At 39.1% G+C, this 13,895-nt stretch overlaps 1 protein-coding gene across 1 annotated transcript in view; it reads right to left on the reverse strand.

Moving 5' to 3' along the window:
- Positions 1 to 3,759: 3,759 nt before the first annotated feature.
- LOC6646302 overlaps positions 3,760 to 13,895 on the reverse strand; it is a 30,007-nt gene continuing 19,871 nt past the window's right edge. The window contains exons 3-7 of the mRNA XM_023178014.2: positions 7,123 to 7,381; positions 6,786 to 7,048; positions 6,492 to 6,719; positions 6,277 to 6,428; positions 3,760 to 6,214 (exon numbers count right to left, since the gene is read on the reverse strand). Coding sequence (XP_023033782.1) covers positions 4,118 to 6,214; positions 6,277 to 6,428; positions 6,492 to 6,719; positions 6,786 to 7,048; positions 7,123 to 7,381 — 2,999 coding nt within the window. The 3' untranslated portion in view covers positions 3,760 to 4,117. The remainder of the gene's footprint in view (positions 6,215 to 6,276; positions 6,429 to 6,491; positions 6,720 to 6,785; positions 7,049 to 7,122; positions 7,382 to 13,895) is intronic.

A 13,895-nucleotide genomic window follows, 5' to 3' on the forward strand; every position in this document is an offset into this window, starting at 1 on the left:
TTATTAGACATTTGAGCTATAGTTTCCTTTGAAATTACAACCCCTTTTTTTTATTTTACCCTTGATTTTTGAACAGTGCACTATAGATTGGTACTATATTTCTTGCAGAGCTGGTTCAATTTGTTTGGCTACTGAATTGAAAAGATCATTCTTTTTAAATAAGTCTTCACTGATTCATGCCTTGTTTATTATTTTGAGCGTCTTTTCAATTGCTGGACCTTTTAATGACACTATCAATAAAATATACCCATCAAATTTGTCCAAAACGGAGCAAGAAATGTTCAGAAATCGTGTTCATGACATTATGTATAATATTTGTGAAAACTGATAAAATTGCATACTTTTAGGCTTTTCTTCAATTGTTCGATAAGTCATTTTAATTATACCCTTGCAAAAAGCGTATATTAATTTTGGTCAGAAGTGTGCAACGCAAACTCCTCCTAGACCGTTAGAGCTACAGAGTTGACATTTTATGTAGGCTTGTATATACTGCATGGGTTGTATATCTCGGATTCAGCCGGATCGGACCACTATATCATATAGCTCCCATACAAACGCCAAAGTCACGACAGTGACTTTTCTCAATAACTTCGTTATTTTCTGAGCTATTATAATCTGCGCGCATACTAAACTAGTCTTCGTACCAAACTTCGTCTCTTTCGCTTATTTAGTTTTCAAGAAAATCTGTTTTATTTCATTTGCAAGGGCGGAAGAGGACTGAACGAAATATTTGTAGAATCGTTATATACATGATTAGCAAGCCAATAAACCAAATTTCATGTCTTTAGCCGATTTGGTTTTTCAGAAAATCAGTTTTGTATAATTTACGGGGACGAAAGGGGACGTGGCAAATAAATTTATAAATTGCCCCTGACAATACTCTGTTAAAAAAAAAACAGGTGTCATGGTTGCAGTCAATTATTGGACCGTTTTATTAGAGGGGAGCTATACAGCTTTTAAGATGTCATATTCAACGCTTATTGCCAACAATACCACTTTTTTTTCTTCCAAGGATATGCGAAATATTTGAGAAATTCCTTTTGCCACCAATAAGTAGACAACGTTTTTTTTTTTTTAATTTATATTATTTACCCTAAGAGTATGCTTTGCAAATCGTCTAGTTGTATAAGTAGTGTAAGTGTTTCCTTACCTATAGTGATCAAAATGGAAAAACGTTTTATATAAAAAATCGAATGTTTGCGAAAATACGGCCTACAAGTTTGGGATGGAGCAATGCGGCGCATGCAGCTCTGCTGTGTATGCTTTTTTTATCGCATGTGTATATAACAGCTATATAATAAAGATATCCGATTTCGATTAAATTTGGCACAGTCCTTAATAGATATGTTTAACTAATAAATGTTTTATTTTAAAGCAATCGCGTCAAAAGTAACGAAGTTGTTCATAAAAGTAAGTGTTTTCTACCGATCGTTTCTATGAGAGCTATATGATATAGTCAATCGACCAAAATCTGCACAGTTGCTTATAGCTGTAATAAACTCACCAATTAACTCACGACAATAGCTCAGAAAATATCGATGCTATTGAGAAAAGTCACTGTTAGTGAGTGACATTACCGTTTGTATGGGATCTGTACGATATAGTGATTCGCTGAATCCTAGATATACAAGTTGTGCAGAATATAAAAGCCTACTTGCAAGTTTCAACCCTATAGCGCTAACAGTCTATGAGGATTTCGCGTTAGTCCATAAGGACGGACGGACTTGACTATTTGAACTCGTCTCGTCCTGCTGATGATAAATATGTATACTTTATATGGTCAGAGATGCTGCCTTTTATGCGTTGCACACTTCTGACCAAATTTAATATACCCCTTTTTGCAAGGGTATTAAATCAAAAGTGTTCAAAACTTGGTCCTCTTAAGGATAATTTGGATATTCTTTGAACAAATTGTTCTCCTAGCCAATGCGCGTCGATCAACATCGGCATGTCCTAAAATGTCCTTCGAATATCAAAGAAAAGACATGGCAATTTCAAGGACGACCAGGATGTTCTTTTGTCAGATAATAGTCCTAGCTTCGAGTGACACTAGCATTTCCTGGAATGTCCTTTGCGAATCTGAGATGAAAGTCCTTTTTTGTTTAAGGAACTGTCAGCATTAACTGGAATGTTCGTTGAAAAGCAGAGAAAAGGAACAACATGCTTTTTACAAAAAATTATATTCAATTTTTACTATATCATATACATACATAGTTATAGAAGGCAAATAGGTGAAGAAATTGGAGTGTCCCTATGAAATTTTCTAATATGATAGTTTTTTATACAAAATATCAAAAAATAGAACACCAGTTACAGTCAATATAAATCGGCTCTGCTCGAATGCTGCCGGCAGCGCTGCCAGCAACCTACTACGTCATTGCTCGAATCATCAAAGCGCACGCATACACACACAGACGCAACCCTACATAAACTGTATGTGTGTGTGTGTCAATCGCAGCGTGCATGTAAAAGGGAATGGGGAAGAAAAAGAAATGGATATGGTATTTGGAAGGTTTTGTCTGTACATTGATGAATTGAGTTACAGAAAAAGAGTTTGGAAATCGCCGGATAACTCCCCCTTTATGGTCTGGGTGGCCATATCTTACTATAGAGCCTGCGAGCTTCAGTTTCTTACATCGAAAATGAATGCCGTGGCGTACAAAAACGTTTTGGAAAAGGCGTTTTCTCAAATGAAAAACCTATTCGGAAGTCTCAAGTGGCGTTATCAACAGGGTAATGCCCCAATTCATAATGCCGGATTGCCAAAGCATGGATCCAGTCCCAAAACGGCGATTTGCTCGAGTGGCCGTCATATTCACCTGACCTCAATATTATTGAGAATGCTTGGGGTTGGCTTTCGAGGAAAGTTTATGGATCAGGTAAACAATACGACACAAAGCAGTCGCTAATAGAGGCCATTAAAGCTGCATGGTCGCAAATTTCTCTGAATTACCTGAATAGCCTATACCACTCTTTGGCGGTTCCACCCACTATTAAAGCGTTATAAATATTGTAAGCTTACTCTAAAAAAATTAACTCTTAATTTTGTTAATCGCATTTTCTTATAATTAACTAGTATCACCAAGTGTTTTTTGTACTTCATTCATAATTATTTTTTTCTAAATTAAATAAATTGATAAATTGTGCAACTTTATGTATTCTCATGGGAAATACTTAAACTTTGGTTATAAATTAATACCAAGGTAATAGTTAATAAAAACAAATTTGGGGTGTTCTTATTCAAGTGGCTGGCAGTGTATTCAAAGTTTTCAGGTTTTCCGACTTTGTTCTATACTTTTAGTCTTTAGGCTCATTTTGAACCCTTAAATTATTTGTGTTGTATGAAAAAAAGATATGTTTTGTTTTATTATGTTTTATTTTATTTTATTAGTGAATTCAACTTATTTTGTATTATTGCTGACTTTACTAATTAAGGCCTTGTACAAAATTATTGTATTTCTTGTATTAATTGCTAAATTCTAGATTCGTAGTACACTTTTATTTTCATATAGTCATTGTAGTTACGTGTGTGTCGTTTGTGTGTATGTATGTATGTGTGTCTGTGTGTAGATAGGATTGCATATTGGAGCATGTTAGTTTAGACTATTACAAAAAAAAAAAAAAAAAAATTGATTTGAGTAAATATACAAAAAGATTACATCGAAGTTCGGACCGATCCATCCTTCCCCATTTGAATGAGAAAAACGGAACTCGTGTGTGTGTGTGAGTGTTTGTGAGGGAGTTGGTTGTGTACTCGTGTTTGGTGGTAAGGAATGGTTGGAGGGGTACGGGGAAGTAACGTAAATCAGTAAATGATGAACTGGCATACGAAATTAGATGCATTAAGATTAAACTAAACATATTTTGGCACTGTAAATAAAAGTTTCTCCCGATAAAACTTTAAAACAAATACATACAAATTGCGGCTATAAAAAATGGGGAAATCAAATCGATACGATAATAAATTACACAGTGTTTGCAAAAAGTTATTTGCTTGCCAAATGCAGAGAACAGGCATTATTCTCTCCTATCTAAGACGCTTAATATTCGCTTGATTCAAGGGAAGCAGAAGATTCTGCATTGGAGAAGGGGATGGGAAAGTGGAAGGGGAGGAATATTAGACCATTCCAAAATCGGTGCACATTGGTGATGTTGCTGCCGCCGCCGCCGCTGCTGCAGCTGCTGCTGCTGCTGCTTGATTATTTTGCTGCTTCTCCTGGGTATTAACGGCTGCCGCTGCTGCCGCCGCCGCTGCCATATTCAACTCGACAAGGGTATCGATGCTATTGAGGCTAACACCTTGCAAAATCTTTCTTGCCGCCAGCGATGTAAAGTTAAATGATAAGTCCGTTAGACTGGGGAAATTGTAGAGCTCCTCGTTGCCAGCAGCTAGGACACTGCCCATACCTTGCTCCAGTGACTCTTTGGTCAGACTAAGCCGGCGATCGATGGCTTCCTTGTCGATGGACTTGTCATTGGCATGATCCTTCAGAGCCAGATTGGGTTCGCTGCCCAATGGATTGCTGGACTGCTTGTGCAGCAAATGGGCTAAGGCCAGTTCATCGTGGCCATTCATGGAGCATTTTTGCAGTTGACATACAGACTCGTAGCAGAGATTTTTCAAATCGCTGCTGCTGTTCATAAGCTTATTATTGCTTTGCGCCGGAGCCAGATCCTTAGAATGCTTCTCATAGAAATGCAAGTTGCCCACCGAACCGGCTATCTCGAAATCCTGTTTGGCTAAAGCTGCCAGCTTCAGTGGTTGCTGCTCAATGCTGGGCGAATTGGGCTGAGATTCATTCTTCAGCACATTATTCTTATACGCAATGCCATTGGCCAGTTGGAGGCAGAGCTTTCTGTTGTTGTTCATTGTGGCATCATTGTTGGTATTCTTGGCATATTTTCCACCATCATAGCTGGGTGTCTCTGTGTCCGCTCCGTTGCATGTGTTGTCTGGGGAGCTTTCGCTAATGAACGATATGGAATCGCAAGTCTCTGAATTGGCCTCCGTTTCACTTAGCGGATGCTCCGGAACTGTCTCGTGCTTGACGGGCGTTGATGCTGCTACAGGAGAAGGAGCAGAAGCAGCAGGAGGCGCGGCAGCAGTAGCAACAGAAGGAGCAGGAGCAGAATTAGAGGCAGCCAGGGTTGTCTGCTTGGACAACGTCTTTTTAATTATCTCACCCTTCTCGTTAGTCATTGTCTCATTGTTTATTATAAAGACATTGGAGTTTTCAAGCATTTTGCCATTCTCTAATGTGATCACACTTCTCACAGGTGAATTCTGCACAAAGATTTTGGTGCTGGGTATACTCTGACCTCCATTTGTAGTGGTCACTTGCAGGGTAATTGAATTGTTGCTATTCGAATTCGGCATACCACCATTTCCACTACCACCGCCAACACCATTGGGAACATGCGAATAGCTAAGCTCCTTTAGAATTCGATTTGGTGTACTGGCACGCTCTCGTTCCCGTTGCCTCTGAGCCTGTGCCTCTGCGACGCGTGCTCGCATCGCCTGATGACGTGGTGTGCCTCTTGGAGAGCCGTTTAGCAGTAAAATGGAGCGGGCACTGCCACTTCCACTGCCACTGCCACTGCCACTGCCACTAATGCCCGATGATGGGGCAATCACAGCTGTGTTAGTGGAGCACTGTGAGTCAAGACTAGAGTGACCGCTGGTCTTTTGGCTAAAGGATAACTTGCCACTATCGATGCTTGATGGCCCGCTGGCAAACATCGATGTCTTGCACGACTCCAAGCTGGATGGACCGCTACTCTGTAGGCTCCGGTACGTGGTCTTGTTGTCCGTGCAACTATTAATAATCAGGCCATCGGTTTGACGCTTTGCCGCCGATGTTTTCAATGTGGAGCGTGAGGGTGAACTCTCAAAGATGTGTTTGCCAATCACCGATTTTTGTGCCGTCTTCGGCGGAGTGGGCGTCCCTGAATGATGCAGACGCGACAGGGTGGCTGACGAGTGATTCATCTTGGCTGTGGTGGCTGGTATGGACTGCGTGGAGCGAGGTAGCGAGCTGCTGCAGTACACCGGCGATCGCCGCCGGATGGGCGAACAGTCACGTGAGGATATCAAAAATGTCGATTCGCTGGACATGTGACGGCGATGACGACGCGGCAGTGTCGATGATCGTTGGCTCAGCTCGGAGCCATCGTAGAACGTTGAGTTCGATAAGGTGTGTGCCACGGGCATGTCCTTGAAAGGGAAAGAATGGGGGTCAGAGGAAAACCAATTCAATTACAATCAATCAATCTTACATGTTCTGCCGTCTGGGTGCCCACACTGTGTAAATGAACGGCACGCGTATTGAACCATTCGGCTGGTGGAAACTGTGCCGAATAAGTCTCAATTTGACGCTGCTTGGCGCGTCCACTGCGTCGGAACAGGCGTGAAAGCAAAGATCCTTTTTCTTCAACAACAAAAAATAAACTGAGTCTTGGATTTCATTTTCATTTCATTCCATTTTACTTACTGGGGGATGACGAATCTGTGCTTTGGTATTCCGAACTGCTGCTATCCGTGGTATTCAGTGTCTGGGCATAGGTCTTGGACAGACTGCGCGTAGAGGCGCAGCGTTGCAGGCGCTTCGATGATCCAAAGAGCCGCAAACTGTGCCGACGTTCCAAACTGCGCGGCGTCGGAAATGAGGCGCTACGTCGCTTGGCCGCGCGTGGATAAATAATTTTGTCATTGGGATTGCCTACAAAAGAAACAACATATTCATCCATGGGCAAATCAAAACAAATGAATCAATCAATGTACTCACCTCCACAAATCACATCCGCTAGATTTGTTTGGATGCACTGATGTGTTAGATCTCCATCCCGCTCCGTCGATATCTCGCCATAGAGCGAATGCAGTGCCTCGGCATTGGACATTAACATGGTGCGTGCCTCCTGAGGTACTACATCGCCATCGTGTTGCTGTTCCTCCTCATCCAGCTGGCCATAGGCTAAACTACTATTGGTGCTGTGAGTCCCATTCAATTGGTGATGATTGCTTCGTGGTCGTGAGCGACTGCGTCGACGTCTGAACAATAAGATTTCAAATTCAAATCTCCCTTCCTCCTTCCACTTGTCCACTATTTTTGATTTTGTACTTACTCTGGTGTAAAGATAAAGTAACCCTTTGAGGTTTGATAAATTTTTTGCTCTTGCATTAGCTGGGCGAGCGTATCGTAAATAACCTCTGTGGCAGGTGTCGTCATGTGGGGGAAACGTACTCCCAACTTGCCGCGCACATGTTCAATAGTTGCTGATTGACCCTCCGATGTGAGGTCCATAATGACATCACACAGAGCCTCGGGCAATGGCGTGAACTGTCCCTGAACTGTTGGCGTCACAATGCAATCGTCAATGTCACCTTAAAACAAAAACAGAAAAAAAGCAGACCAAGGAGATGAGAGACGACATCTATAACAAACAAGTGTAAGTGGGGGCGGTGGGTTGCGTGGGGTTACATATAAGGTTAATCACTGCCTTAACCAGCTAGCTCTCAGCTCTCCAAATTGGTATCAAGCAACTTGCTCGCATTTTTTCCAATGAATTTGGTTTGTTATTTATTTTTTCGTTTCGGCATTTTGGGTGGCCTACCCCCCACCGCCTCATCACCCAAGCTGACTGGCCTGGATTGGATTGGATTGGTTGCTTGCTTTAGTGGATGGTCATGATGGATGCAGCAGCCTTGGCTCGTTTGGCATTTGATGTGTAACCATTTGAGTGTCGGGGGTAATTAAATGTAGTTAGAGATACTTAAACACATATAAGGCAATTTTTAAGGTGAGTTTTTAGAGGTCATTTGAGAAGGTCGCAAGAGATTTGCTTTTGTGCAAACGGCCAAGTCATGAGTGAAACTCTTATCACATGGAAGATGAAAAAAGAGATCTAAACATTACAATTCTGAATCTTACGAAGAATTGTCTTCCCTCTATCTCCCTTTCTCTCTCTCAATGTTAGGTTGTATGACTTAAGAGATATGGCTTTAAAAGGCAAAAAGCATAATTAAAATGCGCGCCCCATTAACCGAACAGATCATCATGATGGAGAGAAGAAGAGGCCCGACTGATGGTACTTACAACATTCATTCTCCCCGTCTCTATCTTGCTAACTGTGACATTTCCTGTCTCTTTCTGGCGTCGTGCCCATAAATTAAAAAAAATATATATATACATAGTCGCCTCCACAAATTGCTTCCTACTTGCCAAGTTAACCTCCAAAAACGCAAACGACAATTACCACAGGCAGCAGCAACGCCCCCGAGGCAACCATCTCACCATTATTGAAATTGCTGCTGCTGTGGCATGCCTCAAATATAAAAACAAAGCACAGATGAAAAAAATGCAATAATAAATAAATGGAGAGAGTGAGAAAGAGAATAAGCCCAGAGAGAGAAAAACAGCAAGAAGCAGCGAAAGAGGCATACCAAGAGAAAGGGTACGGGGGTACTGCAAAATCAGACCAAGTGTGTGACGACCTCCGTTGGCTGAAGCTGTGGCTGTGACTGAGGCCGTGCCTCTTGGCCACAACGTCCTTGCGGCAGTTGCATAATTTTTTTTTTCAAGTTTCACTTTTTGTTGCAACCACACAGCCTTGATGCCGCTACCCGGCAGCAATTTGAACCAACAGCTTAAACGCAAAATCGCATAAAACAAATGTCATGTGGGACGCTCCATCGTCAAGGACAATTAGCGGCATTTAGATGGGCGACAGCAGCCAAAAAAAAAAAATAAAAAATACAACGAAAAAGACCCCAACAAGCCAAGAAACAAATTATATGATTTTTCAGTGCAACGACTTTGTCATACCCTTCATAAATAAAAACAAAAATAACATCCATTATTCTACTTCTGTATTAATAGACTTTTTCTTAATTAAATTAGAAATCAAACTGATTTAAAAACTAATGCCAAATAAAAAAAGGAACATTTTCGATTTACAGAAACCTCGAAATCAATTTTAAAATCATTTACAATAATTAAAATTTCTATGGTTAAAGATTAATTTCTTCTATTTTATAACAATATAAACTAAACAACGATTGAAGCAAAATGTGATTTAAATTTAACATCTTTAAGATGATTATACTAAAGTTGAAGTGTCTGGTTCCTATATCAACTTAAATATCTCACGTTTTTACCACTAAATGAACGCAAGAGTAAATTTCGATTGAATAGTAAGTAAGATTACTGAGTATTTAATAGTAAGATCTATCTAGAATTCGGAAGTTTAATTTTTAGCATACTAAAGTGTCAAGAAAAAAAAACACAAGTTTTTATTTTCGAACTTTGACACAGGTTATTTTAATGAGAGGCTTCAGCAACTAGGAAAACGATCCGGATAAGATAAATTATCATTCATATGGAGATGATGGATTCATAATACACACTGTGAGGGTAAAGGGTATATAAATACAGCACATTCACCCAATCTCCAAGCCTTTGCCCGTCTCTCAAATGCTAACCATCTCTATCTCTCTCTCTCACACACACAGACACACACATATACTGTGGCACTTTCACATTGCATATTGCAAATTTGTTTGCCGATTAATCTTTTGCACTCATTTGGTGGCGTCACTTGAAATTGCACTCAATCTCAATCTAGCAATTCGCAACTGGAAGCTATGAACATTTATGGTTTTTACTCCACTCCCTCTCCCCTTTCTCTTTTCTCTTGCAGTTGTCTCCCTCTAACAATTTGGCAAGACACTTGGCCTAAGTATTGGGCCAACAATTTATATAATATTTACTATAGTATATCTTTATGTATATTTGCTTATCAGCTGGCGCATTTAGTTATTTTTCGTTGAAGATTTGTTATTTTTCTATAAATTTTATTTGGTTATTTGGCAGCGGCGCCCTGCCCATAAATTGTTTGCAAGTGCAGAAGCCAAATTGAGGCTAGATAAATAAAAAAATATGAAAGATGGCAAACATATTGCTGCAATCTGCATCTTTTTTGGTAAACACACATTACGTTTTTCTTTTCTCTGTTTTTTTTTTCTTTTTGGGTGGAGTCAAAGCCATGACAGAAATTGGCAATAAGGCAGCAGCAAGTTGGGCAGGCAGTCAGCCGCATGGGCCAACAACAACCATGCAGATATTGCTTAAGGGCAAGTCAATAATTTGCAGGAAACAAATTCACTGGCAACAAACAAAATGTAATGCCAGAAGGTAGTGCTGCTCATTGATATTGATATTTAGACAAAACTATGGAAAAACCAAAAGCGATTTTCAGCACAAATATCTTGCAGGGTAATGCAATTTTTCTTGTCTGCAATACTTAGAATTTCTTTCATTCAATTTAGAGATAAAGTGTCCTATACTTTGACTCAAACATCAGACAAGGATGGCGATAAATGTAGTCATTGGTAAAGTAAATTCTATAAAAGATTCGCACAAACAAATTAGAAACTGAGAGTATCTTAAATTAAAAGTAAATAAACAGCTCTTTAAAGGTTTTCAATTACGTCATTCAATATGAGGGTTAAGTCGCCAAAATGTAAATAATAGGCGAAAGGAATCTTTTCTAACTTCATAATTAATATCATATTAGGGTGTCCCTTACTAAAAAAAGCTCTCTTTACCAGATTCTATTACCTATTGATTACCATTGACAGACACGATCAGCTTGTGAAAAACTCCTTCAAAAGAAAATATCAAACACAGAACAAAGTACCAAGTGTTTTGAGTGACCAAGTTGAAAGTGGTGTCAAAAAACTCATGTACTGAAAGCCAAACATTGTTGTAAAGACATCGCAAAAGTGCTACTGGAACCCATGATGTCAAGGACAAGTGTTATTTTCAGTTATATTATTATATAATATATTATTATTAATATGTTTCTTTTCTTTTTAAATAAAACTTTCATATTACGCATATCGGTGCAGCTTAAGTCACTTAAAGTTGTATTTTCCATTATTTTAGGTCCATTAAAAGAAAAAATCATAATAAACAATATACATACATATATTCTAGATCAGCATCAGCAGCTTAATCGATATAAGAAAGGAAACCAATATCAATGTCCAGCATTTTTTGTATATGTGCCCTGCTTAAATGAAAATAATTTGTCGTCATTGATTGATTACATTTAAAGGACAATAAGCACAAACTAAAGTTAATATATAATTTAATCTAGTTATAACCATTTGGATAACATGCATCGATATATATTTACGTCTATATATTTTCCACTTAGTTGACCATTGCAATTTGTTGGCTTAATCTTTCGAAGCTCTCGTTAGCTGTTGGCCCCGCCAAAATGGCTGCGAGGCGTTGCCACCTCTTGCAATTAAAATTAATAAAAGAAATGAAAAGCAAACACTTGTGACGCCCCCCCCCAAAACAAGAAAAAAAACAATATTAAATTGTGAAAACATTTGTCATCATATTGCCGGTGTCCACTTCCCCTTTCACCTCCACCTCCGCCTACATATTAATGCAATGTTGCCCACTAGGCAAGAAGAAAACAATATCAATTACCATTGTATATAGCATTTGGCATTTGATTTTGATTTTTTGATTTCTATTTCCATTCGACTACACCCCCTGGCCCCACAACCCCCCACACAAGCTCCTCTCTCCCACCAATTGTGTTTATCGTTTAAGGAAGTGTTAATTTATTTGCTCCTCTCCTGCGCTTTTGTCTGCCAGGCGAAGGAGAAGGTGGATGAATGAATGGTTGGTGGGGTATGCCGCGTTCCTCGGGGCAGCGAGAAAAAACTTTTCGCCAAAGAGAGGAGAAACAAAAGAAGAAAAAAAATAATAATAAATTGCCTTTGATAGCTAAAAATTATTGATTATTTCGAAATGGACAGCGTTAAAAGTTTATGATGGTCGTCGTCTAGTGATGTTGCTGTTGTTGTTGGTAAGATCTCTTTGGCTTTGGCTGGGGTATCGCTGGCGGTTATGAGATCAAACAAAATGCAACGCGAAAATGTGCCAACAACACGATAGGCGCGCAAGATTTCCTCTTTATTTTAACGTTTTTCTTTTTTCTAATAATAAACAAAAAGAAAAAACTGAAACCCGAAAAAATATCATACATCAAGATTATTGTTACTTGCGGCAATTGCATCACAATAATGGCCTCAGTGGCGGATCGTTTGGAAAAAAAAAAGAAATATGTATAAAAATTTGGGAAGAAAAACAAAAAATGGAAATCGCAAGAAACATTTTTCATTTGCATAAAAATTCATGGCAACTACAAGACTTAAAAATGTTTGTTGCACACACACACACACACAAGGTAAGAGAGGGGTGTAGTTGGGGGTGATTGTAAGCTTCAGTGGGAGGTAGACGAAACAACCTTCAAGCTACAAAACACTTGACTCCGACGCCAGGCCAGAGCCAAAGACAGAGCTAGAGACTAAGCCACAACCATCGCCAGCTGAAAGATACCACGAGCCCGCGCGCGTTGACGTCGCTTTGGTTTGATTGAACACAAGGATATGTGTCCGCCGGCAACAACAGTAACAGCAACAGCAATAGCAACAATAACATAAACCAAAGCGCAGGCAACATCAACAGCAACAGCAACAGCAACTGCAACTGCAACAGCGACAATGGCAACGTCCACAATTTGAAACCAAAACGCAACACTTTCACTCTACTTAAGACGGATGAAGCTGAGCGAATACTGGGGAGGCGGTTCCAGATAGGAGGAGGCAGGGGCGGAGGCGAAGGCGGAGGATGGCAGGTTACCTTTAAGACACCATCACAAGCGTTGGTGGGAAAATCGCGGCAATCGTTTTCACGTCTTTTTCATATTAATTATCATTTGCAAAAAAAACCAAACTTTAAAAAAAAAAAAAAGAAAAGATAAAGAAAAAAAAACATGCAGATGAAGTCGAAAATAAGCTTGGCCAACTTTGTCATAGTTTTATTCAATTTGAAGAAGCAATCACTCAATTTGCTTACAGCCAAAAGGGGAAAACCCATTTGCAAAATATCGATCAACAGTAAATAAGTCTATTTAGTAGAGTTTAACTAATAATGATGTTCGAGGACGAATTTACAAATAAATAGGGCCTACATTCTGGATACATGTTTCCTATAAGAGAAGGAATTTCTGCACAAAATGTTTCAAAGTGATAAATAAACATTTGTCATCCCTTTAAAAGTTTCAGCCACAAACAATCAGAAATAGAGCCCAAGGGTATGCACAAAAGATGGACTCGGCTGTTGTAAGCATTCTCAAGCCCTTATTTATTTGTAAGTCCCAACTAATTTTAGTGTTAATATGGACACTACAATTCACTAGTTGTTTAGCAAAGTCTACTGGTAATAGAACTTGACCCTTCTTGAAATAGCTATATAGACAATCTGCTCACCTTTTTGTGCTCCCTTGCAAAAAGGACCTCGAGCCGGCTTAAATTCAAGATTTGATTTAAATTTTTAGAAGGGTGCATTCTGGAGTTTTAGCATTTATCTAGCATAGTTAATCGATAGAGATTAAGTTAAATAAAACAATGAAGTAAAATGAAGTAATTAAGTCATGTAAGTTACAAAACTTGGGGTTGCTAACTTTTTATTCATAAGTTCATATAGTTCTTGAATATATCAGAGTTCGTAAAAAAATACCAACTTAAAAATTTTATTTATATTACACTGCGTTAATCTAAAAAGTCACCAGAAACACATAGTCATTCGAAAATCTAGCGAACTTAATCAGAATCGGATGACTATATCATTCGATTTGAGTTTGTGGATCATTCTTAGGCATCAACTCGACTTTTTATACAAATTATTTATAACTTTCACTCCTAAAATTAGGGAACGAGTAATACCAAAGTAATAACAAGGGTATACTAACTTTGGCAATGAGAGCAGAAAAAATTGTTTTAATCTACACAAAAAAAAATAAAACAAAAACTA

Source organism: Drosophila willistoni, assembly GCF_018902025.1.
Source record: "Drosophila willistoni isolate 14030-0811.24 chromosome XR unlocalized genomic scaffold, UCI_dwil_1.1 Seg143, whole genome shotgun sequence".
In the NCBI taxonomy this organism is placed as follows: Eukaryota; Metazoa; Arthropoda; class Insecta; order Diptera; family Drosophilidae; genus Drosophila; species Drosophila willistoni.